General features: G+C 40.3%; 1 protein-coding gene across 2 annotated transcripts; it reads left to right on the top strand.

The window, feature by feature from the left end:
• Positions 1–3,432: 3,432 nt before the first annotated feature.
• nppb (natriuretic peptide B) lies at positions 3,433–4,839 on the top strand. 2 transcript variants are annotated; one of them, XM_010755933.2, is made up of 3 exons: positions 3,453–3,662; positions 4,120–4,396; positions 4,650–4,839. In XM_010755933.2, the coding sequence occupies exons 1-3, from the start codon at positions 3,549–3,551 to the stop codon at positions 4,658–4,660; spliced, it is 402 nt and encodes a 133-aa protein (XP_010754235.1). In that variant the 5' UTR covers positions 3,453–3,548; the 3' UTR covers positions 4,661–4,839. The 2 variants fall into 2 exon arrangements, with proteins under 2 accessions (XP_027132639.1, XP_010754235.1); XM_027276838.1 differs by lacking the exon at positions 4,650–4,839 and having other exon boundaries at positions 3,433–3,662; positions 4,120–4,410.
• The last annotated feature ends 22,175 nt before the right edge of the window (positions 4,840–27,014 follow it).

The raw sequence follows: 27,014 nt of genomic DNA on the forward strand, positions 1-27,014 counted from the left end.
AGGGCTGGCTCAATTCGTGGCAGCTAGCGGCAGCCTGTCGCAGCAGCTGCCAGTATCTGAGGCAGCTGACACTAACCTGTCGACACGGACCTGCCGCGGTGTCTGCATGTGTGTGTGTGCGTGCATTATGCGCGCGTCATTGTTGTATTAGTATTTCTTTTCAGTGAGTTCCGCATTAATTTGCGAGGTTTTCTTAAATAATCTCTTAACCACTGCCACTGTGTGGCGCAGCGTGTATGTGCGTGTGTGTCACGGCAGTTGCCGGTATCTGAGGCAGCTGCCACGGACCTGCCGCGGCAACTGCTGCTGTTATGCGCATCTGTTTTTTATTTTATTTTATGTGTGTGTGTGTGTGTGTGTGTGTGTGTGTGTGTGTGTGCGTGAGTCGGTGTCTGGCCACCGCAACTGCTGCTGTTATGGGCATTTGTTTTTACTTTATAAGACAGTCGTCAGTGTTGTGTTAGACTCGCTGGTATCGGCATTTCCATTACATGATTTGTGCCGCAGTGATGCCGATGTCTGGGGCAGTTACCACTGCTGCCGCTGTGTAGCGCAGGTGACCTGCCACGGCAACTATTGATGCTTTGATCATCTGTTTTGATTTTTTATTTTATAAAACAGTCATTGGGAATAAAAGGGAATGTTATAACATTTAAAGCATTCAGTTCATACCACTTATGTCATAAAATGTCATATCCTATGATAAGTGTTGTTTCTGAACACTTTTGATGGTCATTTTCAGTTTTTATAGATGAATTAAGTGAAAACAAATGACCCTACAAACAACACAAAACATTGCACTTTTAAATTAACTTTTTATTCAGGGTTAACCATTCCAACACAAATCTAGCAACCATTCAAATATTTATTCTTTAAATTAACAATGTGTTTCACATTTTATTTAGTTACCTACCTCACACAAACATACACACACGCACAGCGGCAGGTCAGTGGCAGCTGCGCCACACAGTGGTTAAGAGTTTATTTAAGAAAACCTCCCAAATTAATGCAGAACTCACGTAAAAGAAATGTTACTTCCATCGAGTCTAATACAACAATGACTGTTTTATAAAATAAAAACAAATGCCCATAACAGCAGCAACTGCCGTGGCACACACACACACACACACACACACACACACACACGCACACACATGCAGCAGTTGAGAGATTAATCAAAACCTCGCAAATTAATGCAGAACTCACGTAATACCAACTAGCCAACGAGTCTAATACAACTCTGCCGACTGTTTTATAAACACAGACACTGCTAAGACACCGGCCTTGACAGGTTAGTGGCAGCTGCCTCAGATACTGGCAGCTGCTGTGGCAGGTCAGTGGCTGCTCCAATAAGATCTCTCACATTTTGGCTTCCTTGCACTGTCTATGTTAAATCTAGAATAGAATTTAAAATCCTTCTCCTTACTTACAAAGCTCTTCAAGGTCAGGCACCATTATATCTAAAAGAGCTCATAGTACCTTACTACCCCTCTGCGCTCTCAGGATGCTGGGTTCCTTGTGGTTCCTATAGTTTCCAAAAGTAGATTGGGAGCCAGAGCTTTTAGCTATTAAGGCTGGCTCAGGTCATCCCTTGGTTATGCTGTTATAGGACTTAACTGCCTGTGTTTTGTTACTTTGGGCTATACAAAAAAAAATAGATCTGACATGTAGCTACAGAATTACAATCAAACACAGACACCTATCCTATATATATATATATATACAACCCCATTTCCCAAAAAGTTGTTACACTATGTAAAATGTGAATAGGAACAAAATGTGATGACATGTAAAACATTAAAACGTACATATTTAATTAAAAACAGAACAATGTATCAAATGTAGAAACTGAGAAATTTGATCGTTTTTCTAAAATGATTTGCTATATTTGATGCCAGAAACACATTTGAAAAAAGTTGGGACTAGGTCATGTTTACCAGTGTGTTCATCGCCTCTTCTGTTAACAGTGTACACTTGTGGAAACTGAGGAGACCAATTGTTGTCATCTGGAAAGTGGAATGTTTTTCTCCATTCTTGCCCAGTGTAGGATTTCAGCTGCTCAACATTTTCAAGTTTTTTTTCTCTTTTTCATATTTTACATTTCATAATATACCAAACTGTTTTAATAGTTAACAAGACTGGGCAGTTGGCAGGCCAGTTTATCACACTGCCACAGTATTTGAATATGTGCAGAATGTGGCTTGACATCATTTGTTGCTATAAAACCTGTATATATTGTTCAGCATTTATGGTGCCTTCCCAAATGTGCAGGAACATGCCTTTTGTATTAATGCACCATCATGGATGCTGGCTTTTGAACTGATAGGTCCCTCTCCTCTTTAGCTTGGAGGACACAGTGTCCATAAACATTATTCTTAAATTGTTGCTTTCCCAGTGCAGTCTTTCATAGAGTGGTGAACCTCTGCTCATCTTTACCTCACAAAGACTCAGCCTCCCTGGGATGCTCTTTTTATACCCAATCATGTTACCCTGTTGTCAGTTAAATTCATTCATTGTGAGATGTCCAACCAGCTGCTTTTTACCATTTCACAACTGTTCCAGTCTTTTGTTGCCACTGAAAGCTGTTGCTTTTAAACATTTTGCTGGCCTCAAATTCAAAATGAGTCAGAGAGGTCACATTCTGCCATATAGTGGTGCCATATAGCAGCAGTCTGAATATGGGTCCTCCCACTGAGGGCTGATCTCTACTACATATATTACTACTGTCATTATTGCTACCATATCTCCATTACAGTTTATATTTAGTTAATGATTTGCTGCTGCTGTTAATCTGTGTCTCTTTATTATCTGACTCTATCAGTCATTGTAATTGTACAATATGTATGTGATTGATTGATTGATTGATTGATTTGTCCTGTACACGTCACATCTATTGCACGTCTGTCCGTCCTGGGAGAGGGATCCCTCCTCTGTGGCTCTTCCTGAGGTTTCTTCCACCTTTTTTCCCTGTTAAAGGTTTTTTGTGGGCAAGTTTTTCCTCACTTGAACCAAGGGTCTAAGGACAGACTCCCTGTACAGATTGTAAAGCCCTCTGAGGCAAATGTACTTTGTGACTTTGGGCTATACAAATAATAATAATAATTTGATTTGATGATTTGATTTGATCTCTCAAACCAGCAGGCTACCCTACCACAATCACGTATACCTCTGAAATTAGTAACACATAATCTAACTCTCTATTAGTTTAGTGCTTCCCATAGCTCAGTGACAACAATGTCCTGTGTAGAAGGGAGTTGGAGTATGTTTCTGAGACAAAGTAGCATATAAAAGCAGCTATGTCATACGAATACCCCATATCTAAGAGACAAGGCTTTAAAAGGAGCAGCTTCCGACAGCTCCTATTATCAGAATCAGGTGTCAGGAATGCAAGTTCAATTCCTCGCATACCTACGTGTGTCAAGCGTAAGTATAAAAGAGCGGAGGGTGGTACTGTGGACTCCATCATTTAAACAGCTACCAAGAAAAGAAGCTAAAGAGCATCCATCCATCTATCTACTGAAACAACCAACAGGAACGCACAGAGAAACATGCATCTGTCTGCCATTTCCCTCCTTGGCCTCCTCCTCATCTTGAACATGAGGCTGGTCAGCACATATCCCATCAACACCAGCTTGACTGACACTGACATGGACATCTTAAAGGTGAGTCTCTAAATGACTGATTCTCAAACAGGGGCACCATGGATCCTTGTGGAAATCTACAGCAACAAGACATAAAGGTTTCACTTCAATCTAATTTTTGTTATCGCAGTTGTAATGTATAAAGGTGTTATATTGACATTACATTTAATGGGACTCTGGGATCTGATCTGCTTACTGAAGTTAAATGTTCCTCTCAGCAAATAATAATAATGGTTGTAATGGATATATAAGAATTAAGCCTGTAGTTGTATAGACAACAAGATTAACTTGAAGGATGTTTTGCCTGACAGTCTTTATTTTGTGCAGACACTGTAAGAAAAGATCATGTTTCCAATGGTCTTAAAATCTCTTAATGCATCACAGTGCTTAAAACTGCTACCAGAAATGTTTGAGGATCCCTCCTGGTGCATATCCTAATTTAATGTAGACCTAACTTTTGTCTTTGTGGATGTTGCAGTCGATCCTTCACAGACTAGAAGAGTCTGTTTCAGAGCAGACTGAGGTGGACCCTGTCCAGAGGAATAGTCTGAACATCCTCAACATAGAGGAGGATGCAAATGAACATCAGCTCCCAACTGGTTTGGATGAGGTGGCAATCAGGGACTTTCTCTCAGCCAAGAACCTGAAGAACGTCCGCAATGACTCGTCCAGGAGATCCTCTGGTTGCTTTGGTCGACGTATGGACAGAATAGGCTCAATGAGCTCTCTTGGGTGCAACACTGTCGGCAAATACAGTAAGTTACAGTAACTCCACTGCAAAAAGCTCAGCGAAAGCTCTAGGGACAGTGAGATGATAATCAATCAACAAAATAGCCAACAAGAAAAAAGCTTTGACTCATCCTCTAGCATGGTGATACAAGAAGAGCCCAACAGGCTGAATTATTATGAAATGATTATGAAATGACCTTAAACAAAATGATACCCTAAATGAGATGAATGAGAACATATGAACTGAATTGATGTTGTTGTTATCTTGTTCTTTTGCAGATCCAAAGTAAAGATGAAGTCTTACCACCCAAATTCTGGAACTGCAATGTCTCTACCAAATGATATTTTTATTTGAATGCTATTTATTTGCTAATATTTATTAAATATTGTTTGTGGCTTATAAGTATATTTTTGAAACTGATGTAAGACTGTTCTTTATGTACTGTTGAGTTTTAATAAATGTTTACAACTGCAAACCATGTAACCAAGTGTTTGCGTGAATAAATACAGCAACATATGCATATATACGACAACAATACTGTCCCACAACATGCCTATATTACCTTCAAACCTTTTTAAAAAATTTTGTTCTCATGAGGACTGATTTTCACATAAAGTGTATTTCACAATATAAAGCCACAGGTCCAAGAGTATATACAGAACACCCTAGTAGTACATCCAAGAGTACAGAATATGCACATCACGTCAAAACCAGTTATATATTATTAATGAAGTAGCTCTTTGCCATCCCAAGACACCCATAGTCAATTCCGTGCAGGATATTGTGTGATTGTACAGGATAAGTAACTGCACTAGAATTAGCAGTCATACAGTAGATATCTTCATCACATTTGTTTCAGCTGGATTTTGCTGGTAGGACTGACAGAGACTGAAATAGACAAGAGGAGTCCTGTGAGAAGTTAGTGCAAAGTTGATCTCCAGAGGATTCTAGAGAATACACAAATCAGTTGAGGTAAGCAACACTGTAGGATACAGTTCTTTGTGGTCATTTATTAAATTTAATTAATTCCACCAGACATAACCTCCAATAACTTCTCCTTCTGATCCTGTGTTTGTAAGGCGCAGCAAGTTGTTATTTTTTTTTATTTGTTCCTCCAATGGAACAAATATTTTTCTATTTTAAGTAACATCCACTGACTCTTTCACTCAGTGAACAGTAATCTATACAGGTAGCAATAAAAATCACACAAATCTCCCGCTGTTTATATGTTGTGAATTCATTAACAGGAACTACGATGATTGATCAAGGTCCCCATAGTGGCTATGAGCTTTCAAGTCAAAAGTAGGGTCAGTCATGCTAGAGTAAGCTAGTTGATGGTTGAATCCATTTCTTCCAGGGTACTGAATACTCATAAATAGGAAACAAAGTGGCACACAACATGATAGGTAGCTGTCTAGCTCTGCCCACTAATAAATCTGTCAACATTTAAATTCAAATTGTCTGTTTCTGAATACAGAATCAAGGTTTTGTTTTGTGTTTTTTCATTAATTTACTGTTATCCTCAGCCATCCTTAGTTCATGACAAACCAAGACAGAACAAAGAATGTCGTAATTGCTCAGTGGATTCTGCTGAAAGATCACCATTAGAGTATTGTGAGCAGTCTTTAGCTTATCTGTGGATGAAGAAATATAGGAGTAAGAAACCTTTTTACTGTCCACTCTGAGAAGTGGTTTGAATACAATGAAACTAAGAACTGAAGTTTGCAGCTTAAATGATTGTATAATCTTTTCAGTTAGATTAAAGAGTAAAGACTCATTTCTAACCATTTACTTCTGCTTTGTGTTTACTAGAGTTGGCAAACAGACACCATTGCCGGTGATTTAGCTGTGTGTAAGGCTTGTTCAGCCTCATGCCCTACTGAGTACTGCTGCAGCGTAATGCAGTAATTGTACATGTAAATTTGATATGCAGATTCTTAAACATTATAAATGACGTGCACAATACAAAATACACTTTGATGTTGATCGCCAACAACAGTCCCTGAAAAACGACTGAAAAATGCAACAACATAATAAACCAAACAGAAATGGTTATATGATAATATTATGTAGTAGTACTTTAAATATTGCAAATTGATGACAGTTTTAAATGTAGCCCCCTAATTTAAACCATGTAAGCTCCCTGTAACCCAGCAGGAGGAGCAGCAGCAGCATTTAACCCACTGTGGTATTTTTCAGGCTTAGGAGTGTAGACAGTGTTAAGTATTTGCACGGTGAATGCTGCATTCCCGTCATTACAGACCACGTCTGAGTTCAGAGCTCCAAGATGGCTCCTGAGGTCATGCCATTGTTGGCTGATTAGCATAGACAGCACAGACACATGTACTTTACACACACACACACACACACACACACACACACACACACACACACACACACACACACACACACACACACACACACACATCACACCACATCACCTACCACCAAGCACCACTTAAAGGGACATCTGACCAGCTGCCTTATCATGCAGAGGTGCCGGAATGCACTTGAGATGTTTTGATGAACAAATTGATGAGCCACTGACGCTGACTGTCTGTTCCATGGTGTGACTGCCTGTGTGTGTGCACATGTGCATGCTGGCATGTATATAAAATCTTGCAGTGCAGGCTGTAGTATCCATAGCAGCAGCAGAAGAATAACATGAGGACCGCGGTCCTGTGGGGCTTGCTGGTCCTGCTGTGCCAGCATGCACCAGTTAACAGCCACATACTGAGAAGGCCCTCTTCTACCAGTGACCTGACTCAGCTTAAGGTAAGTAATCATCTCTCATTTAGGGCACCAAGTGCTGGAGGGGGCACAAAAATGGCCCAATTACCATCATGTAGCTTCAAGTGTAGCTTAATTCCCTTGGGGAGCTGTGCATAACGTGTGTGTAAGGTGTGAGTGGACGAATTATTTAAATTTATTGAATCCTTTCTGTAATGTGCATCATTAGTCTACTATAGCCAACATTTTCTCAAAATAATAAAATACATCATGGTTTGGTGGGTGGCACCACAAAGCAATTATGCTTAGGGCACCAAATTGGTACCTGTGTACAAGGTATAAATAAATAGAGGGTTGTGTATTTTAAGATCAAAGATGAGAAGCAGTACAGTAGCTGTTGTGCCTGTGATCTTTATACACATTGCTTAAACATCTTGAGATGTAACTTCATGGAAAGGAGGTCTCAGGTTGAAACTTATCTTATAAGCATAACAAACCCTAACTGTTGGCAACAAGAATATTTCCTAAAATCTTTGAATTTAACAGAACATTTTTCAGAACATGATCTAAAGAGAAGGCAAATTAAAGTGCATTTCTATTCCCTACTCTAATGTAAATATTAGGAGTTAGATCCATCTAGATAAACAATCACAGTGGTGGTGCTTATTCTCCCCACCGAGCATTTTTCAGTCTAATAAATGTCTAAATGGTCCCTAGATGTCTAGGTTAAAATCGGTCTGCCAGTGGTCTAGAAATGAAAGTTTTTTAGACGTCTAAGTTTAGACTAGCCGTCTAATAGACGTCTAAAAGACGACTATGTCTAGACGCCTCGTCTAATCTTAGACGTTTATATAACCGCAAATATACGTCTATTTATAGACGTCTAAATTTAGACGTTTGCCAGACGTCTATTTTATACCAAATGTATACGCCTCGTCTAATCTTAGACGTTTAAATAACCACTAATATACATCTATTTATAGACGTCTAAATTTAGACGTTTGCCAGACATTTACTTTTATACCATATTTAAACCCCATTACATAATCTAGACGTCATATAGACCTCTATTAAACATACTATTATATGGATATTCTAATAAATCTAGATATTCAAGTAATGTAATTACAATCTATTAAATTTTTCACAACAAACCTATATTAAAAGGAAATTAAAGTTGTCAAAATTGAATGTTAAATCAGATTCTCTAAAAAATTGACCAAATTTAACCTGTGATCTATACCTTGATGTAGTTGCAGTATGTTATGATAGTTTATTTACTATGTGTTTATTTGGTCTTTTAAATAGGTTTCAATAACAATAATGTCATGCTTATTTTACCACTCGATATAAATACATCTCTTGATGGGAACATTAACCAAACTATCCTACTGTAATCTCAATGAATACATTTATTAAAATCATTAAAACAAATGACAACCATCACAAACATTTTAAAGTGCAATATAAATATTTTTATTTTCTTAACAAAAACGAAGGAAGGAAAGATGGAGGGAGGAAACAGATAGGGTCAACTGGATCAAAAGAAGAAGGAAGAAGAAGGACAAAGGAAAGGAAGCAAGGAAAGAAGCAAGGATGGAGGAAGTGAACAGATTGGGTCAATTTGAACCAGAAGAACAGGAGGGTTAACATTATTTTATTTTTAAACATGTTGAAAAAAATAGCAAAAATAAAATACAATTATTGTTTTTTATAATACAAACAAACATTAGAAATTTTAAAAGAACACCCTATAACTCTAAGGCAAAAAAAGAAAAAAAAAAAAGAAAAATTACACCAATGGTGTCCTGGGCCTCTTGTAGCCCCCTCCACCGCTTCGAGCTGGGGCCTGTTTGAAATGGGTGCCCAGTGCAGAGCTGATCAGGTCATCTGTGGCCTCCTTAAATGATTTCCGAACTGCTTCTGGAAACAAAGCAAAAAAAAAAACTAGAAAGATTTCTAATAGAAATTTTGAGTGTGCCTGACTCTGGCCCCGTCGCCCCCCATACATTATTACTGACACTGCTCAGAAAATTCAGTAGGAGAAAATTCCTGCAGATATTTTGAGACTGACGATGGGCTCTTGTATTCAAAAAGCAAACCTCAAATAGTCATTTTTAACATGTTTATTTAGACACAGGAGCAGCTAGCGCTGATGCATTAGCATTTTATCCATAGCATGTTAACGCCGATGCGCTAGCAATTAACAGTAGCATGTTATCATTTCCATTTCAGCATTAGAATGTTAGCGCTGATGCGCTAGCAATTACCATTAGCATGTTAGCATTAGCATGTTAACATTATCATGTTAGCGCTGATGCGCTAGCAATTAACATTAGCATGTTAACATTAACATGTCACCATTAGCATGTTATCCCTGATGCACTAGCAATTACCATTAGCATGTTAACATTACCATGTTAGCATTAGCAAATTAACATTAGCATGTTAACATTACCATGTTAGCGCTGATGCGCTGACATGCTAGCAATTAACATTAGCATGTTAACATTACCATGTTAGCATTACCAATTACCATTAGCATGTTAACATTAGCATTTTAGCACTGATGCGCTGACACACTAGCAATTAACATTAGCATGTTAACATTAGCATGTTAATGCTGATGCGCTGACGCACTAGCAATTAACATTAGCATGTTAGGCCTAGCATGTTAACATTAGCATGTATTTAATTCCTAGTGGCTAATGTTAATTAGCACTAATTTTAACATTGGTCGCTAATGTTAGCAAATAGCATGTCTTTACAGCTAACGCTAACGCGCTACCTGCTCTGCTGTCTCTGTCTGCCATTTTAGACAGACAAGTTCAAATTAAGTGCCAAGAACTACTAAAATGGCCGCCATTAGGCTTCTGCCTGCTGGCCCCTCCCCCCTCTCCTCCTTCAAGCAGGCTGAGGTTGCCAAGCAACCAGGACCTAATCAGCAGCAGCTAATCTGCACCTGTTAAAATGGCAGTTGAAAATGCTGAGACCTTCCCTCAAAGAGGAAGGATCTCTGACCAAACCATATTTCCAATAATTGAACCGGCTTAACCTGAAGCAGGATGAGCCCTTCCTGGTTGTCTACATAGTCGTTTTGTGTCGGTAAATGAAGAAATGTGCCCTTAGGAGCAATTCAGAGAAACGTTACTTCTGCTTTCCTCCAGAAAATTTCCCTCCTTTTTAACATGGGAGTATATGAGGATGGGAGTTGCTGCTGCATATTTGCGTGTCATGCCAAAACTATATATCTGACAGCTTCAACAGTGTTATCTCTGCGACCGCCTCGAATTTCACCACGTTTCTGGCTATAAATGATTTCTGTAGCTTCACATTTGCGGCCACAGTCGCAGCTTACAAATGTATTTTTCGACTACTTTTTCTCTCCCTCTCCACTCTAGCGATGACATCACGCACTCTAGCTCTCCAAAGTTCTCGCAATACAAACCCATTCATTTTTTGGCGTGGTTTTTGGCGATTTTTGGCAAAACCGTTTGCCGAAACCTTAGAAAAGTCATAGCCATCGATTCCCGGCCGAGCTGGTCGTTTTGATACCCATTTTGTGTATGTGTGACAAAAACTCTTGGGAGGAGTAGTGAACCGAAAAAACCACGGAAGAAACTGAAGACGAACTAGAAAACTGCATTTCCTGTGGAAAGTGTGGTGTGGGTGCCCTCTGCCGCCGCCGGCCCCACTATGAAGCGGTACAATGTTGTGTAATACTGTAGAAAAAAGGTAGAACTGTAGAAAGTAATAGTAATAGTATAAGAAAGTGAAGTGAAGTTGTGTGTGTCTGTCTCTGTCATTAAATAGCTATCGGTATGTGTATGTGTTATTATTTAGAAAGCCATCTGGCTGTGTGTGTGTGTGTGTCTGTGTGTGCATGCTTGTGTCTGTAGTAATGTCCTAAATGACTTGAATCTAAAAAAAAGTTGAATACAAGTTTAATAGTACAAGATCTTGTTGAAATGTGTAGTTTGAAGTCTGTAGTAAAGGAGAAGTAGTTTAAATTGTAGGTCTGTAGAAAGATTTGAAGTTTGTATGATGTATTTGTATTTGTATTTTAATCTGTAGTAGTAGGAGAAGTAGTTTAAAGTGTAGAAGGATTGTAGAAGGTTAGTGTAGAAGTAAAATGAGCTGAATGTCGTGATATAATTTTTATTTCTGTAGTACAAAATTTGTGGAAGTAGGTGAGAACTGTTAAGAAGAGTTTTAAGTCTTTTATTTTGAAGGGACTCTTATTTTGAAGGGAGTCTTGGGGGAGTTTTGTCTTATCTGTGTCAATCTGTGCCTGTGCCTGTGTGTGTCTGAGTAATTAGTGACAGCTGCGCATGCTCAGTCTCTCTCCCTCTGAGCACACACAAAAGCTTCAAATGAAGTTCCTCGAAGAGGTGGCACAGGAAATGGCATAAGGTGTCCAAACTGAAATCTGAAATGACCAGAAGAATGCTCGTCTTGTGGAACATGTCTGTGCCAAGTTTCAGGCGAAAATTGTATAAACCTTGGCCGTAGGAGTCAGAGGAAGCACAGGTGCTGCCTCTTCCTTCCAGAAAGATCTCTTATCAAAATAACATTGGAGTGAATAAGGCTGTGGAGGGGAGTACTCGATCAATTAGCCTGTAGCGAGCCAACTATAACAGAGACAGCTTCAACAGTGTTATCACTGCGACCACCTCGAATTTTCCTACGTTTTGATGGTATAATCATGTCTGTAGCTGTGCATTTGAGGCCACCATAGTCGAAAACGTTTTATTTTTTCACTGATCGTTTTCCCACCACTCCCCTCTAGCTGATGATGTCATCACTCTAGGAAACCACATACACACTCATTATAAACGCAGAATTTGAGTAAAAACCTACTCAACTTTGAATAGTTAACATTAACAGGTATTTAATTCCTAGTGGCTAATACTAATTAGCTTTAGCAGGTTAACATTAACATGTTAACAATGATCATGTATTTAATTCTTACTGGCTAATAGGGATGTAACGATACACTCAACTCACGACTCGATTCGAGTCACGATTTTTTGTTCACAATACGATTTTTTCACGATGTTTTTTAAATCAAAATGAGCTACAGACAAATTATGACCAAATAAAAATATCTTTTTATTTGTAGGAAAAAAATCTCTCTTTACAGAAACTCTCAAACAGTTTGTGGTCTTATTAGGGCTGCCAGCAAGCAGCTGATCTGACCATTACCTTTCAGCTTGAAGTATGAGCTAACTGAAAATAAAAACAACAAGATGATAGCTCATTTACCCTTTAATGAGAGTCCACGGCCCCGGGAAACGGCGAGGTCCGGGCGCTGTAAACGCAGAGCCGGTCGCGGCGCACCACCTCGGAGGAAATGTGCCCGGCGGGGGCCAGCCAGCGCCGGGGAGAGGTCCGACGAAGGGATCCTCCCGCACGGTGCGGCCGTCTCTGACCCGACTTTAATCCCCCGTGCAGACTGCGCGGAAGTTGCGGTGATTGGTTAAGATTGCAACACCCCTGAATTCACGGGGATTCACTGAAGTTGCGTTGAAGTTGCAAATTGCAACATCGTGAATTCCTGGGGATCTGTGTTATGGTATCATTCAGTACAGTCAGGCCTGACGCCGATTACCACTACTGCGCATGTGTGTAGGGGTGTGTGTGTGTGTGTGTGCGGTGTGTGTGGTGTGTGGGTGTGACACAGAAAGGCAGACGCGGCAGTGGAAGCTGCAGCCACAACGTAACCACATTAAAAAAAGACGAAAAAAAACAATATCCACTTCTCTCCGCATTCGCCAAGAATCGCGATTCATTTTTTCTGTCAACCAATGCGAGTCGTCACACATTTGTACCGATTTTAATCGTGTCACGATGCATCGTTACATCCCTAGTGGCTAATGCTAATTAACATTAGCATGTTAACATTAACATGTTAACAAAGATCATGTATTTAATTCTTAGTGGCTAATGTTAATTAACATTAGCATGTTACATTAACATGTTAACATTAACATGTTAGCAATGATCATGTATTTAATTCTTAGTGGCTAATGCAATAACATTAGCATGTTAACATTAACATGTTAGCAAGTAGCATGTATTTGGTTATTAGTGGCTAATGCTAATTGCTAGCGTTGACGTGTTAGCAATTACCATTGCACTAATTTTAGCGTGGCTGCTAATGTAGCAGTTAGCATGTCTTTACAGCTAGCCGTAATGTGCTAGCTGCTCTGCTGTCTCTGTTGGCCATTTTACACAGACAAGTTCAAATGAAGCCATAACTGCTCACATGGCCACTGGGCTGCTGCACTGTTGTCAGTTGGAAAGCCAGTTGAAAATCCTGACAGAGAGGAGAGGAAAATGCTGAGACCACCCCTCGAAGAGGAGGGCTCTATGGCCAAACCATTTTCCAATCATTGAACCGACATAACTGGGGCATCGCGTGCCCTTCTGATGTTTTACATAGTTATTTTGTGTCGATAAATGAAGAAAACGTGCCCTCAGGAGCAAGAGAGAGAAACGTTACTTCTGCCTTCCTTAAGAAAATTTCCCTTGTTTTTTAACATGGGAGTGAATGAGGTGAGGATGGGAGTATCGATCAGTTAGCCTGTATGGAGACAAAACTATAAAAGGACAGCTTCAACAGTGTTATCGCTGCGATCACCTCGAATTTTCCTACATTTGAGGGGATAATCATGTCTGTAGTGGGGCATTTGAGGCCACGGTAGTCGAATACGTTTTTATTTTTTCACTGATTTTTCTCCCTGCTCCTCACTCCAGCTGATGATGTCATCCACTCTAGCTCAAACATTCCGCCACATACACACCCATTATAAAACCAGAATTTGACTAAAACATGCTCAACTTTGAGCCTTGATAGTTTAAAACGGTTAAAGCTGTCGATGGTGTCGTGAATCCCTGAAGATAAGGGAAGCTACCCTCCGTTTTAAGTTCAAATGCAGTCTTTCGGTTAAAGTATGCCAGGCAGTTCATTGTTGAAAAAGTCTGTTGAAATGTACTTTTTTTCGGGCCTCCCCATTCATTCCCTATGAAAATTTTTCGCAGTTTTTCCAGAATAAATTCGCGAAAACACGCGTCTCTTAGAAAAGTAATAGCACTCGATTCGGGATCAAGACGCACGTTTTGATATATAATTTGTTGGGGTCCTCTCACCGGCGCGCCGCCTTAATGTTCGAAAAAGGGTGGAAAATGAATAATAATGCCATGAAACACGCAGAAGAACAATAGTTGACGAGTGCCGTAGGAAGCTCTGGGAGCAAGCTCTGGGAGTAGTTGACGAGTGTAGTAGGCACTCGTCACTAACTAGAAAATTCCCGCAGAAATTTTGAGAGTGACAAGTGGGCTGTTGCCGGGGGTCTGTAGTCAAAAAGCACACCTCAAATAGTCATTTTTAACATGTTTATTTAGACACAGGAGCAGCTATTAACATTAGCGTGTTAACAATTACCATGTCTTTAACTTTTAGTGGCTAATGTTAATTAGTATGTTAGCATTTGCATTAATTTTAACATTGGCCACTAATGTTACCAGTTAGCATGTCTTTACAGCTAGCGCCGTATTTCCAATCATTGAACCGAAATCACTGGGAGCATCCTGTGCCCTTCCTGAACGTCTACATATTTGTTTGTGTCGATAAGTGAAGAAATGTGTCCTTAAGAGCGATTCAGAGAAAGGTTACTTCTCTTTCTCCAGAAAATTTCCCGCCTTTTTAACATGGTAGTCTATGGGCTGTGGATGGGGGTTGCTGCCGCATCTTTACGTTTCCCCAAAAACGATTATCTGACAGTTTTAGCCGGCGAATGTGAGCGGGACAAATTTTCCTACGTTTCTATGTATAAATCGTGTCTGTAGTGGGGCATTTGAGGCCACGGTAGTCAAATACGTTTTATTTTTCACAGATTTTCTCCCTGCTCCCACTCTAGCTGATGATGTCATCCACTCTAGCACAAAACATTCCGCCACATACAACACCCATTATCAAAACCCAAAAATTTGACTAAAAACCTGCTCAACTTTGAGCCTTGATAGTTTAAAAACGGTAAAAGCTGTCGATGAGTGTCGTGAATCCCTGAAGATAAGGGAAGCATACCTCCGTTTTAAAGTTTAAATGCAGTCTCTCGGTGAAAGTATGCCAGAGCAGTTCATTGTTGAAAATGTCTGTTGAAATGTACTTTTTTTCAGGCCTCCCCATTCATTCCCTATGGGAAGTTTTTCGCAGTTTTTCCAGAATAAATTCGCGAAAAACACGCGAATCTCTTAGAAAAGTAATAGCACTTGATTCGGGATCAAGACGCACGTTTTGATATATAATTTGTTGGGGTCCTCTCACCGCTGCGGGCCGCATTAATGTTCGAAAAAGGGCGGAAAATGAATAATAATGCCATGAAACATGCAGAAGAACAATGCCTACGGCACTCGTCACTAACTAGAAAATTCCCGCAGAAATTTTGAGAGTGACGAGTGGGCTGTTGTCGGGGGTCTGTAGTCAAAAAGCACACCTCAAATAGTCATTTTTAACATGTTTATTTAGACACAGGAGCAATTACCATGTCTTTAATTTTTAGTGGCTTAGTGGCTAATTATCCACTAAATCAGCATTTGCCACTAAAAATTAAAAACATGGCAATTTGCCAACATGCTAATGATAATTGCTAGCGCGTCATGTTAGCAATTACCATGTCTTTAATTTTTAGTGGCTAATGTTAATTGGTATATTAGCATTTGCATTAATTCTAGCATTGGCCGCTAATGTTACCAGTTAGCATGTCTTTACAGCTAGCACTAACGCGCTAGCTTCTCTGCTGTCTCTGACGTGCTAGCAATTAACATGTATTCTTACTGACTGAAAATGAGTGGCTAGCATTAATGTGCTAGCAGTTAACATTAGCATGCTAGCATTAGCATGTTATCAATGAGCATGTATTTAATTCTTAGTGGCTAATAGTAATCAATAAGCATTAGCAGGTTACCATTACCAGGTTAGCATTAGCATTTTAACATTAGCATTTATTTAATACTTAATGGCTAATGCTAATCGTTAACACGCTAGCTGCTCTGCTGTCATTGTCTGTCATTTTAGACAGACAACGCGCTAGCAATTATCATTAGCAGGTTAGCTTTAGCATGTTAACATGAGCATGTACTTAATTCCTAGTGGCTAATGTTAATTAACATTAGCATGTTAGCAATGATCATGTATTTAATTCTTCGTGGCTAATGCTTATTGCTAGCGCAGACGGCTAACAATTAGCATTAACATGTTAGACATAGCATGTATTTAATTCTTTGTGGCTAGTGCTAATTAACATTAGCATGTTAGCATTAGCACATTAGCAAGTAGCATGTATTTGGTTATTCATGGCTAATGTTAATTGCTAGTGTTGACGCGCTAGCAATTAGCATTAGCAGTAATTTTAGCTTTGGCCGCTAATGTTAACAGTTAACAGCATGTCTTTACAGCTAGTGCTAACGCGCTAGCTGCTCTGCTGTCTTTGGCGCACTAACAATTAATATTACCATATTAATATTATTATGTATTCTTAGTGACTAAAAATTATGGGCTAGCATTGACGTGCTAGCAATTAACATTAGCATGTTAGCATTAGCATGTTAACATTAACAGGTATTTAATTCCTAGTGGCTAATATTAATTAGCTTTAGCATTAACATGTTAACAATGATCATGTATTTAATTCTTAGTGGTTCACAGGTGGTTGTTTATTCACCACAGGGGTGTAGTCTGTGATGAGGTGAACAAGGTTGTGATCAGAGCGACCCAGCGGGGGGAGGGGGGATGAGTTGTATGCCTCCTTGATGTTTGCATACAGTAAGTCCAACGTTTTATTGTCTCTGGTGTGGCAGTTCACGTACTGGGTGAAGGTGGGGAGAGCAGAGGACAGAGAGGCATGATTGAAGTCACCGGAGATAAGCAGGAGGGATTGGGGGTGCTGGTTTAGGAGCTGCGAGACGACAGTGTGGATCTGGTCTGTAGCTGCAGCAGCGACCGCCGAGGGGGGGATGTACACAGTCACGGCAATGACCTGTGAAAACTCCCTCGGGAGGTAGTATGGCCGCATGCTGACCGCTAACAGCTCCAAGTCTCTGGTGCAGAGTTGCTCCTTCACCCTGATGTGTCCCGGGTGGCACCATCTATCGTTCACAAACACAGCGACCCCCCCTCCCTTCTTCTTACCGCTCTCCGGTGCTTTCCGGTCCGCCCGGACGAGCTGGAATCCGTCCAGGTTAATGTGCGAGTCCGGAGAAAGTTCAGTCAGCCACGTCTCCGTGAAGCACATGAGGCTGCATTCCCGGTACTCCCTCTGCAGCCGGGTCAGCGCCGTTAACTCTTCCATCTTGTTTGGGAGAGATCTTACGTTCCCCATGAAGACAGACGCTAAACATGGTTTATACCGTCTTTTCTTCTCCCTGCCTTCACCTCCGCTCTGCATCCTCTTCTCTTCCTCCGTAACTCTCTGGGGATCTCCGGCCACTCCGCGCAGTGAAGGGGTGTGTGTCGCAAGCCTAACAGCTGATCCCGGGTGTAAACAATGGAGCCGTAGTTGAATGGGGAGCCGTGGTTCAATGTATTTCCCACAACCACACCAAAAGTGCCGAAAACAGCAAGGAGCAGACCACGAATGTCACAATGTGAACATCCATAGCTGCACACTTGCTTAAAGTGTCGATGAGGTAAAAACACAACAAAGAAATACACTAAAAAACACTAGAAAAACACTAAAAAGAGGTAGAAAGTTCGGAGCTGCTGTAACAAGCGGCCGCTCACTCCGGCGCTCACTATCGATATATGCTCACTATCGATATAGCTATCGCTATGCTAGCAATTACTATTTGCACTAATTTTGGCATTGGCCGCTAATGTTAGCAGTTAGCATGTCTTTACAGCTAGCGCTAATGTGCTAGCTGCTCTGCTGTCTCTGTCTGCCATTTTACACAGACAAGTTCAAATGAAGCCAATAACTGCTCAAATGGCCGCCACTGGGCTGCTGCAACTGTTGTCAGTTGGAACGCCAGTTGAAAATCCTGACAGAGAGAGAGGGGAAATGCTGAGACCACCCCTCGAAGAGGAGGGCTCTATGGCCAAACCGTAATTCCAATCATTGAACCGAAATCACTGGGGGCATCCTGTGCCCTTCCTGATCGTCTACATATTTGTTTGTGTTGATAAGTGAAGAAATGTGTACTTAAGAGCAACTCAGAGAAAGGTTACTTCTGCTTTCCTCCAGAACATTTCCCGCCTTTTTTAACATGGGAGTATATGAGGCTGAGGATGGGAGTTGCTGCCGCATATTTACGTGTCAGGCCAAAACTATATGTCTGACAGCTTTAGCAGGCGAATGTGAGTATAGTTGACAATAGTTGATGAGTGTCGTAGGCACTCGTCACTACCTAGAAAATTCCCGCAGAAATTTTGAGAGTGACGAGTGGGCTGTTGCCGGGGGTCTGTATTCAAAAAGCACACCTCAAAAAGTAATTATTAACATGTTTATTTAGACACAGGAGCAATTACCATGTCTTTAATTTTTAGTGGCTTAGTGGCTAATTATCCACTAAATCAGCATTAGCCAGTAAGCCACTAAAAATTAAAAACATGGCAATTGCTAACATGCTAATGATAATTGCTAGCACGCCATGTTAGCAATTACCATGTCTTTAATTTTTAGTGGCTAATGTTAATTAGTATATTAGCATTTGCATTAATTTTAGCATTGGCCGCTAATGTTACCAGTTGTTACCAGTATGTCTTTACAGCGCTAACACGCTAGCTTCTCTGCTGTCTCTGACGCGCTAACAATTAATATTAGCATATTAGCAACATGTATTCTTAGTGACTGAAAATGAGTGGCTAGCCTTAACGGCTGTGGCTCACAGGCAGAGCGGGTCGTCCACTAATCAGATGATCGGTTGTTCGATTCCCGGCTCCTGCGGTCTGCATGTCGAAGTGTCCTTGGGCAAGACACTGAACCCCAAATTGCTCCCGAAGGCTGTGCCATCGGTGTATGAATGGTTAGATCCTTAAAACATTTACAGTCCATTTAACTTGCTAGCAATTAACATTAGCATGTTAGCATTAGCATGTTAGCAATGAGCATGTATTTAATTCTTAGTGGGTAATAGTAAACAATAAGCATTGGCAGGTTACCATTACCAGGGTAGCATTACCATGTTAATATTAGCATGTATTTAATACTTAATGGCTAATGTTAATTGTTAACGCGCTAGCTGCTCTGCTGTCATTGTCTGTCATTTTAGACAGACAACGCGCTAGCAATTATCATTAGCAGGTTAGCTTTAGCATGTTAACATGAGCATGTACTTAATTCCTAGTGGCTAATGTTAATTAACATTACCATTTTAACATTAACATGTTAGCAATGATCATGTATTTGATTCTTAGTGGCTAATGCTCATTGCTAGCACAGAATGCTAACAATTAACATTAACATGTTGGAATTAGCATGTATTTAATTCTTTGTGGCTAGTGTTAATTAACATTATCATGTAAGCATTAGCATATTAGCAAGTAGCATGTATTTGGTTATTAGTGGATAAGGCTAATTGCTAGCGCTGATGTGCTAGCAAATAGCTTAGCATGTTAGCAGTTGTCATGTAATAAATTCTTAGTGGCTAATGTTAATTGCTAGCGTTGACGCGCTAGCAATTACCATTTGCAGTAATTTTAGCTTTGGCCGCTAATGTTAGCAGGTAAGCATTCCTTTACAACTAGTGCTAACGCGCTAGCTGCTCTGCTGTCTTTGGCGCACTAACAATTAATATTACCATATTAACATTAGCATGTATTCTTAGTGACAAAAAATTAAGGGCTAGCACTGACGTGAAAAATTTCCCGCCTTTTTAACATGGCAGCCTATGGGCTGTGGAAGGGGGGTTGCTGCCGCATCTTTACGTTTCCCGCCAAAACGATATATCTGACAGTTTTAGCAGGCGAATGTGAGTGATACAACAAATTTTGCTATGTTTCTATGTATAAATCATGTCTGTAGTGGGGCATTTGAGGCCACGGTAGTCGAATACGTTTTATTTTTTCACTGATTTTTCTCCCTGCTCCTCACTCTAGCTGATGATGTCATCCACTCTAGCACAAACATTCCGCCACATACACACCCATTATAAAACCAGAAATTTGACTAAAAACCTGCTCAACTTTAAGCCTTGATAGTTTAAAAACGGTAAAAGCTGTCGATGAGTGTAGTGAATCCCTGAAGAGAAGGCAAGCATGCCTACGTTTTAAAAGTTTAAATGAAGTCTCTCGGTGAAAGTATGCCAGAGCAGTTCATTGTTGAAACAGTCTGTTGAAATGTATTTTTTTTCGGGCCTCCCCATTCATTCCCTATGGGAATAAATTCGCGAAAGATGGAGGGCGGAAAATTAATAATGAAACACGCAGAAGAACAATAGTTGACGAGTGTCGTAGGCATTCGTCACTAATAATTTTAATGCCATGAAACACGCAGAAGAACAATAGATGACGAGTGCCTACGGCACTCTACTACTGCTCTACTGCTCTACTACTCCCAGAGCTTGCTAGCTCTGTGAGTAGTTGACGAGTGTCTTAGGCACTCATCACTAATAATAATGCCATGAAACACGCAGAAGAACAATACTCACAGGGCGGCTGTGGCTCACAGGCAGAGCGGGTCGTCCACTAATCAGATGATCGGCGGTTCGATTCCCCGGTCTGCATGCCGAAGTGTCCTCGGGCAAGATACTGAACCCCAAGTTGCTCCCGAAGGCTGTGCCATCGGTGTATGAATGTGTATGAATGCTTAAATCCTTAACCTTAAACTGATGAGCAGTTGGCACGGTAGCCAATGCCATCAGTGTGTGAATGGGATGAATGAGATATTAGGTGTGTCTTTGTAGAGCGCTTTGAGTGGTCAGAAGACTAGAAAGGCGCTATAAAAGTACAGTACATTTAGCTAGCAAGCTCTGGGAGTAGTTGACGTGTGTTGAAGGCACTCGTCACTAATAACTAGAAAACTGCATTTCCTGCGGAAAGTGCGTTGTGGGTGCCCTCTGCTGCCGCCGGCCCCAGAGGCCCACCTGCTGCCCTTTTTCTGCATGTCTTTTCCCTGTCTCTTACACTCTCTCTCCCCCTCACCTTCCTGTCACTCTTCAGCTGTCTCTATACTATAAAGTTTGAAAAGGCCATAAAAGATAGTATGAAGTGATACAATGTTGTGTAACACTGTAGAAATTCAAAGGAAAGGTAGAATTGTAGAGAGTAATAGTAATAGTACAAGATCTTGGTGAACTGTGTAGTTTGACTGAACTCTGTAGTAGAAGAAAAGGTAGTTTAAATTGTAGGTCTGTATAAAGATTTGAAGTTTGTATAATGGATTTGAAATGGTAAAATATTTGTAGAAAAAGTTGAATAATTTGTAGAATATTAATAGTAGAATTTAGTAAAATAATAGTACAAGATCTTGGTGAATTGTGTAGTTTGAATGCAGTCTATAGTAGTAGGAGAAGTAGTTTAAAGTGTAAAAGGATTGTAGAGACTGTCATGAGAATGTCCTGAGACTCACCTGTCCAGGTGTGCAGCTCAGCCTGTATTGATCGTAGATCAGCAGATTTTTATTGTTTGAACACGATGATGTCGATCTATTTATTGAGCGTCTGTTCAGTGTGTCTGTGTGTGTGTGCGTGTGCGTTTGTCTGTGTGTCTGTCTTTGTTACTGTGTGTGTGTGTGTGTGTGTGTGTGTGTGTGTGTGTGTGTGTGCATGCTTGTGTCTGTAGAAATGTTCTAAATGAGTTGAATCTAAAAAAAAAAGGTGAATACAAGTTTAATAGTACAAGATCTGTTGAAATGTGTAGTTTGAATGAAGTCTGTAGTAAAGGAGAAGTAGTTTAAATTGTAGGTCTGTAGAAAGATTTGAAGTTTGTATGATGTTTTTGTATTTTAATCTGTAGTAAAGGAGAAGTAATTTTAATCTGTAGTAAAGGAGAAGTAGTTTAAATTGTAGGTCTATAGGAAGATTTGAAGTTTGTATGATGTATTTGTATTTTAATCTGTAGTAAAGGAGAAGTAGTTTAAATTGTAGGTCTGTAGAAAGATTAGAAGTTTGTATGATGTATTTGTATTTTAATCTGTAGTAAAGGAGAAGTAGTTTAAATTGTAGGTCTGTAGAAAGATTTGAAGTTTGTATGATGTATTTGTATTTGTATTTGAATCTGTACTAAAGGAGAAGTAGTTTAAATTGTAGGTCTGTAGAAAGATTTGAAGTTTGTATGATGTATTTGTATTAATCTGTAGTAGTAGGATTCAAGGATTCAAGGAGTTTTATTTGTCATTACAACACATGTAAACATGGGATGAAACGAAAATTGGTTTCCCCTGGTCCCGGAGCAGCCCAATCTCAAATATAAAATATAAAATAAAAAAAAAAAAAAAAAAAAAAAAAAAAAAATATATATATATATATAGATATATATAGAATTGTGCTATACAAATAAACTTGCCTTGCCTTGAGTAATTAGTGACAGCTGCGCATGCTCAGTCCCTTTCCCTCTGAGCACACACAAAAGTTTCAAATGAAGTCCCTCATGGCACAGGACATGGCATAAGGTGTCCAAACTGAAATCCAAAATGACCAGAAGAATGCTCGTCTTGTGGACCATGTCTGTGCCAAGTTTCAGGCGAAAATTGTATAAACTTTGGCCGTAGGAGTCAGAGAAAGCACACGTGGTGCCTCCTCCTTCCGGAAAGATTTCTGCTCCAAATAACATTGGAGTGAATAAGGCTGTGGAGGGGAGTACTCGATCAATTAGCCTGTAGCGAGCCGAAACTATAACAGAGACAGCTTCAACAGTGTTATCACTGCGACCACCTCGAATTTTCCTACGTTTTGATGGTATAATCATGTCTGTAGCTGTGCATTTGAGGCCACCATAGTCGAAAATGTTTTATTTTTTCACTGATCGTTTTGTCATCTTCACACTCTCGCTGATGATGTCATCACTCTAGGAAACCACATACACACTCATTATAAACGCAGAATTTGACTAAAAACCTGCTCAACTTTGATAGTTTAAAAACGGTAAAAGATTTTGAAAAAAGTTAAATACAAGTTTAATAGTTGAAGAGTTTGTGTACAATTTGAAATTTGAATGAAGTCTGTAGTAATAATAAGCGCGGTGGATAACATATAGTGTGCGCCTTGAACGCACACTCAACTAGAAAAATTTCTAAAGAAATTTTGAGTGTGCCTAACTCTGGCCCCGTCGTCCCCATACATTATACTTACTGACACTGCTCAGCAAAATTCAGTACTAGAAAAGAAATTTTGAAGTGATGAGTGGGCTGTTGCGGGGGTCTGTATTCAAAAAGCACACCTCAAACAGTAATTTTTAACATGTATTTTAGACACAGGAGCAGCTAGCGCTTACGTGCTAGCAATTAGCATTAGCATTTTTAGCTAGCAGTTAACATTAGCATTTTAACATTAGCATTTTAGCATTAGCATGTTAACATTAGCATGTTAGCATTAGCATGTTAGCACTGATGCGCTAGCAGTTAACATTAGCATGTTAACATTAACATGTTAACATTAGCATTTTAGCACTAGCATGTTAGCATTAGCATGTTAACATTAGCAAGTTAACGCTGATGCGCTAGCAGTTAACATTAGCATGTTAGCATTAGCATGTTAGTAATTAACATGTGTTTAATTCCTAGTGGCGGCTTAATAGCACTAATTTTAGCATTGGTCGCTAACGTTTGCAAATAGCATGCTTTACAGCTTGCGCTAACGTCTGCTGTCTCTGTCGCCATTTACAACAAGACAGGTTCAAATTAAGTGCCAAGAACAACTAAAAGGCCACGCGCTTCTGTCTGCTGGCCCCTCCCCCCTCTCCTCCTTCACGCAGGCTGAGGTTGCTAAGCAACCAGGACCAACTGTAATCAGGGGAGCAGCTACTGCACCTGTTAGAATGTCACTTAGAGACTGAGAGAAAATGCTGAGACTTCCTCTCGAACAGGAAGGACTCCTGGCCAAACCGTATTTTCAATCATTGAGCCGACTTAACCACAGGCAAGATGAGAACTTCCTGATCGTTTTACATAGTAGTTTTGTCGAAAATGAAGAAATGTGCCCGTAGGAGCAAGAGAGAGAAACGTTACTTCTGCCTTCCTCCAGAAAATTTCCCGCTTTTTTAACATGGGATTATATGAGGCTGTGGGGGGGAGTAGTCGATGAATGAGCGCGTAGGGAGCCAAAACAATAACAGACACAGCTTCAACAGTGTTATCACTGCGACGCCTCGAATTTCCTACGTTTGAGGGAAATCAGTGTCTGTAGCTGTGCATTGGCGGCACAGTCGCAGTTTACAAATGTATTTTCGACGACTTTTTCTCTCCCCCTCCACTCTAGCGATGACATCACTCACTCTAGCTCTGGAAAGTTCTCGCAATACACACCCATTAATTTTTTGGCGTGGTTTTTGGCAATTTTTGGCAAAACCGTTTGCCAAAACTCTTAGAAAAGACATAGAGCACACATGTCCCGGCCGACCCGCACGTTTTGATACCCTTTTTGTGTATGTGCGACAAAAACTCTAGGAGGAGTAGCGAACCAAAAAACGGGCGTAAGAATAATAATAAGCGCGGTGGATAACATATAGTGTGCGCCTTGCACGCACACTCAATAAGTGCGCGTGGATAACATATAGTGTGGCGCTTTCAGGCACACTCAATAAGCGCGGGGATAACATTAGTGTGCGCTTTCAGGCACACTCAATAATAATAAGCGCGGTGGATAACATATAGTGTGCGCCTTGCACGCACACTCAATAATAATAACTAGAAAAATTTCTAAAGAAATTTTGAGTGTGCCTGACTTTGGCCCCGTCGTCCCCATACATTATTACTGACACTGCTCAGCAAATTCAGTAAGAAAAAGAAATTTTGAGAGTGACGAGTGGGCTGTTGCTGGGGGTCTGTATTCAAAAAGCACACCTCAAACAGTCATTTTTAACATGTTTATTTAGACACAGGAGCAGCTAGCGCTTACGTGCTAGCAATTAACATTAGCATTTTTAGCTAGCAGTTAGCATTAGCATTTTAACATTAGCATTTTAGCATTAGCATCTTAACAATGATGGACTAGCAGTTAGCATTAGCATGTTAGCATTAGCAGTTTAACATAGCATGTTATCATTAGCATGTTAGCGCTGATGCGCTAGCAGTTAACCTTAGCATGTTAACATTAACATGTTAACATTAGCATTTTAGCATTAGCATGTTAGCATTAGCATGTTAACATTAGCAAGTTAACGTTGATGCGCTAGCAGTTAACATTAGCATGTTAGCATTAGCATGTTAGTAATTAACATGTGTTTAATTCCTAGTGGCTGCTGTTAATTAGCACTAATTTTAGCATTGGTCGCTAACGTTTGCAAATAGCATGTCTTTACAGTTGCGCTAACGCTCTGCTGTCTCTGTCTGCCATTTTACACAGACAGGTTCAAATTAAGTGCCAAGAACTACTAAAATGGCCACTCGGCTTCTGTCTGCTGGCCCCTCCCCCCTCTCCTCCTTCACACAGGCTGAGGTTGCTAAGCAACCAGGACCAACTGTAATCAGGGGAGCAGCTACTGCACCTGTTAGAATGTCACTTAGAGACTGAGAGAAAATACTGAGACTTCCTCTCGAACAGGAAGGACTCCTGGCCAAACCGTATTTCCAATCATTGAGCCGACTTAACCACAGGCAAGATGAGAACTTCCTGATCATTTTACATAGTAGTTTTTGTCGATAAATGAAGAAATGTGCCCGTAGGAGCAAGAGAGAGAAACGTTACTTCTGCCTTCCTCCAGAAAATTCCCTCCCGCTTTTTAACATGGGAGTATATGAGGCTGTGGGGGGGAGTAGTCGATGAATGAGCGCGTAGGGAACCAAAACTATAACAGACACAGCTTCAACAGTGTTATCACTGCGACCGCCTCGAATTTTCCTACGTTTGAGGGGATAATCATGTCTGTAGCTGTGCATTTGCGGCCACAGTCGCAGTTTACAAATGTATTTTTCGACGACTTTTTCTCTCCCCCTCCACTCTAGCGATGACATCACTCACTCTAGCTCTGGAAAGTTCTCGCAATACACACCCATTAATTTTTTGGCGTGGTTTTTGGCGATTTTTGGCAAAACCGTTTGCCAAAACTCTTAGAAAAGACATAGAGCACACATGTCCCGGCCGACCCGCACGTTTTGATACCCTTTTTGTGTATGTGCGACAAAAACTCTAGGAGGAGTAGCGAACCAAAAAACGGGCGTAAGAATAATAATAAGCGCGGTGGATAACATATAGTGTGCGCCTTGCACGCACACTCAATAAGTGCGGTGGATAACATATAGTGTGCGCTTTCAGGCACACTCAATAAGCGCGGTGGATAACATATAGTGTGCGCTTTCAGGCACACTCAATAATAATAAGCGGGTGGATAAACATATAGTGTGCGCCTTGCACGCACACTCAATAAATAACTAGAAAAATTTCTAAAGAAATTTTGAGTGTGCCTGACTTTGGCCCCGTCGCCCCATACATTATACTGACACTGCTCAGCAAATTCAGTACTAGAAAAGAAATTTTGAGAGTGACGAGTGGGCTGTTGCTGGGGGTCTGTATTCAAAAAGCACACCTCAAACAGTCATTTTTAACATGTTTATTTAGACACAGGAGCAGCTAGCGCTTACGTGCTAGCAATTAGCATTAGCATTTTTAGCTAGCAGTTAGCATAGCATGTTAACAGAATGGATTAGCAGTTTAGCATTAGCATGTTAACATTAGCATGTTAGCGCTGATGGGCTAGCAGTTAGCATTAAAATGTTACCATTAGCAGTTAACATTAGCATGTTAACATTAGCATGTTAGCA

This window comes from Larimichthys crocea, unplaced genomic scaffold (assembly GCF_000972845.2).
Source record: "Larimichthys crocea isolate SSNF unplaced genomic scaffold, L_crocea_2.0 scaffold630, whole genome shotgun sequence".
Lineage (NCBI taxonomy): Eukaryota > Metazoa > Chordata > Actinopteri > Sciaenidae > Larimichthys > Larimichthys crocea.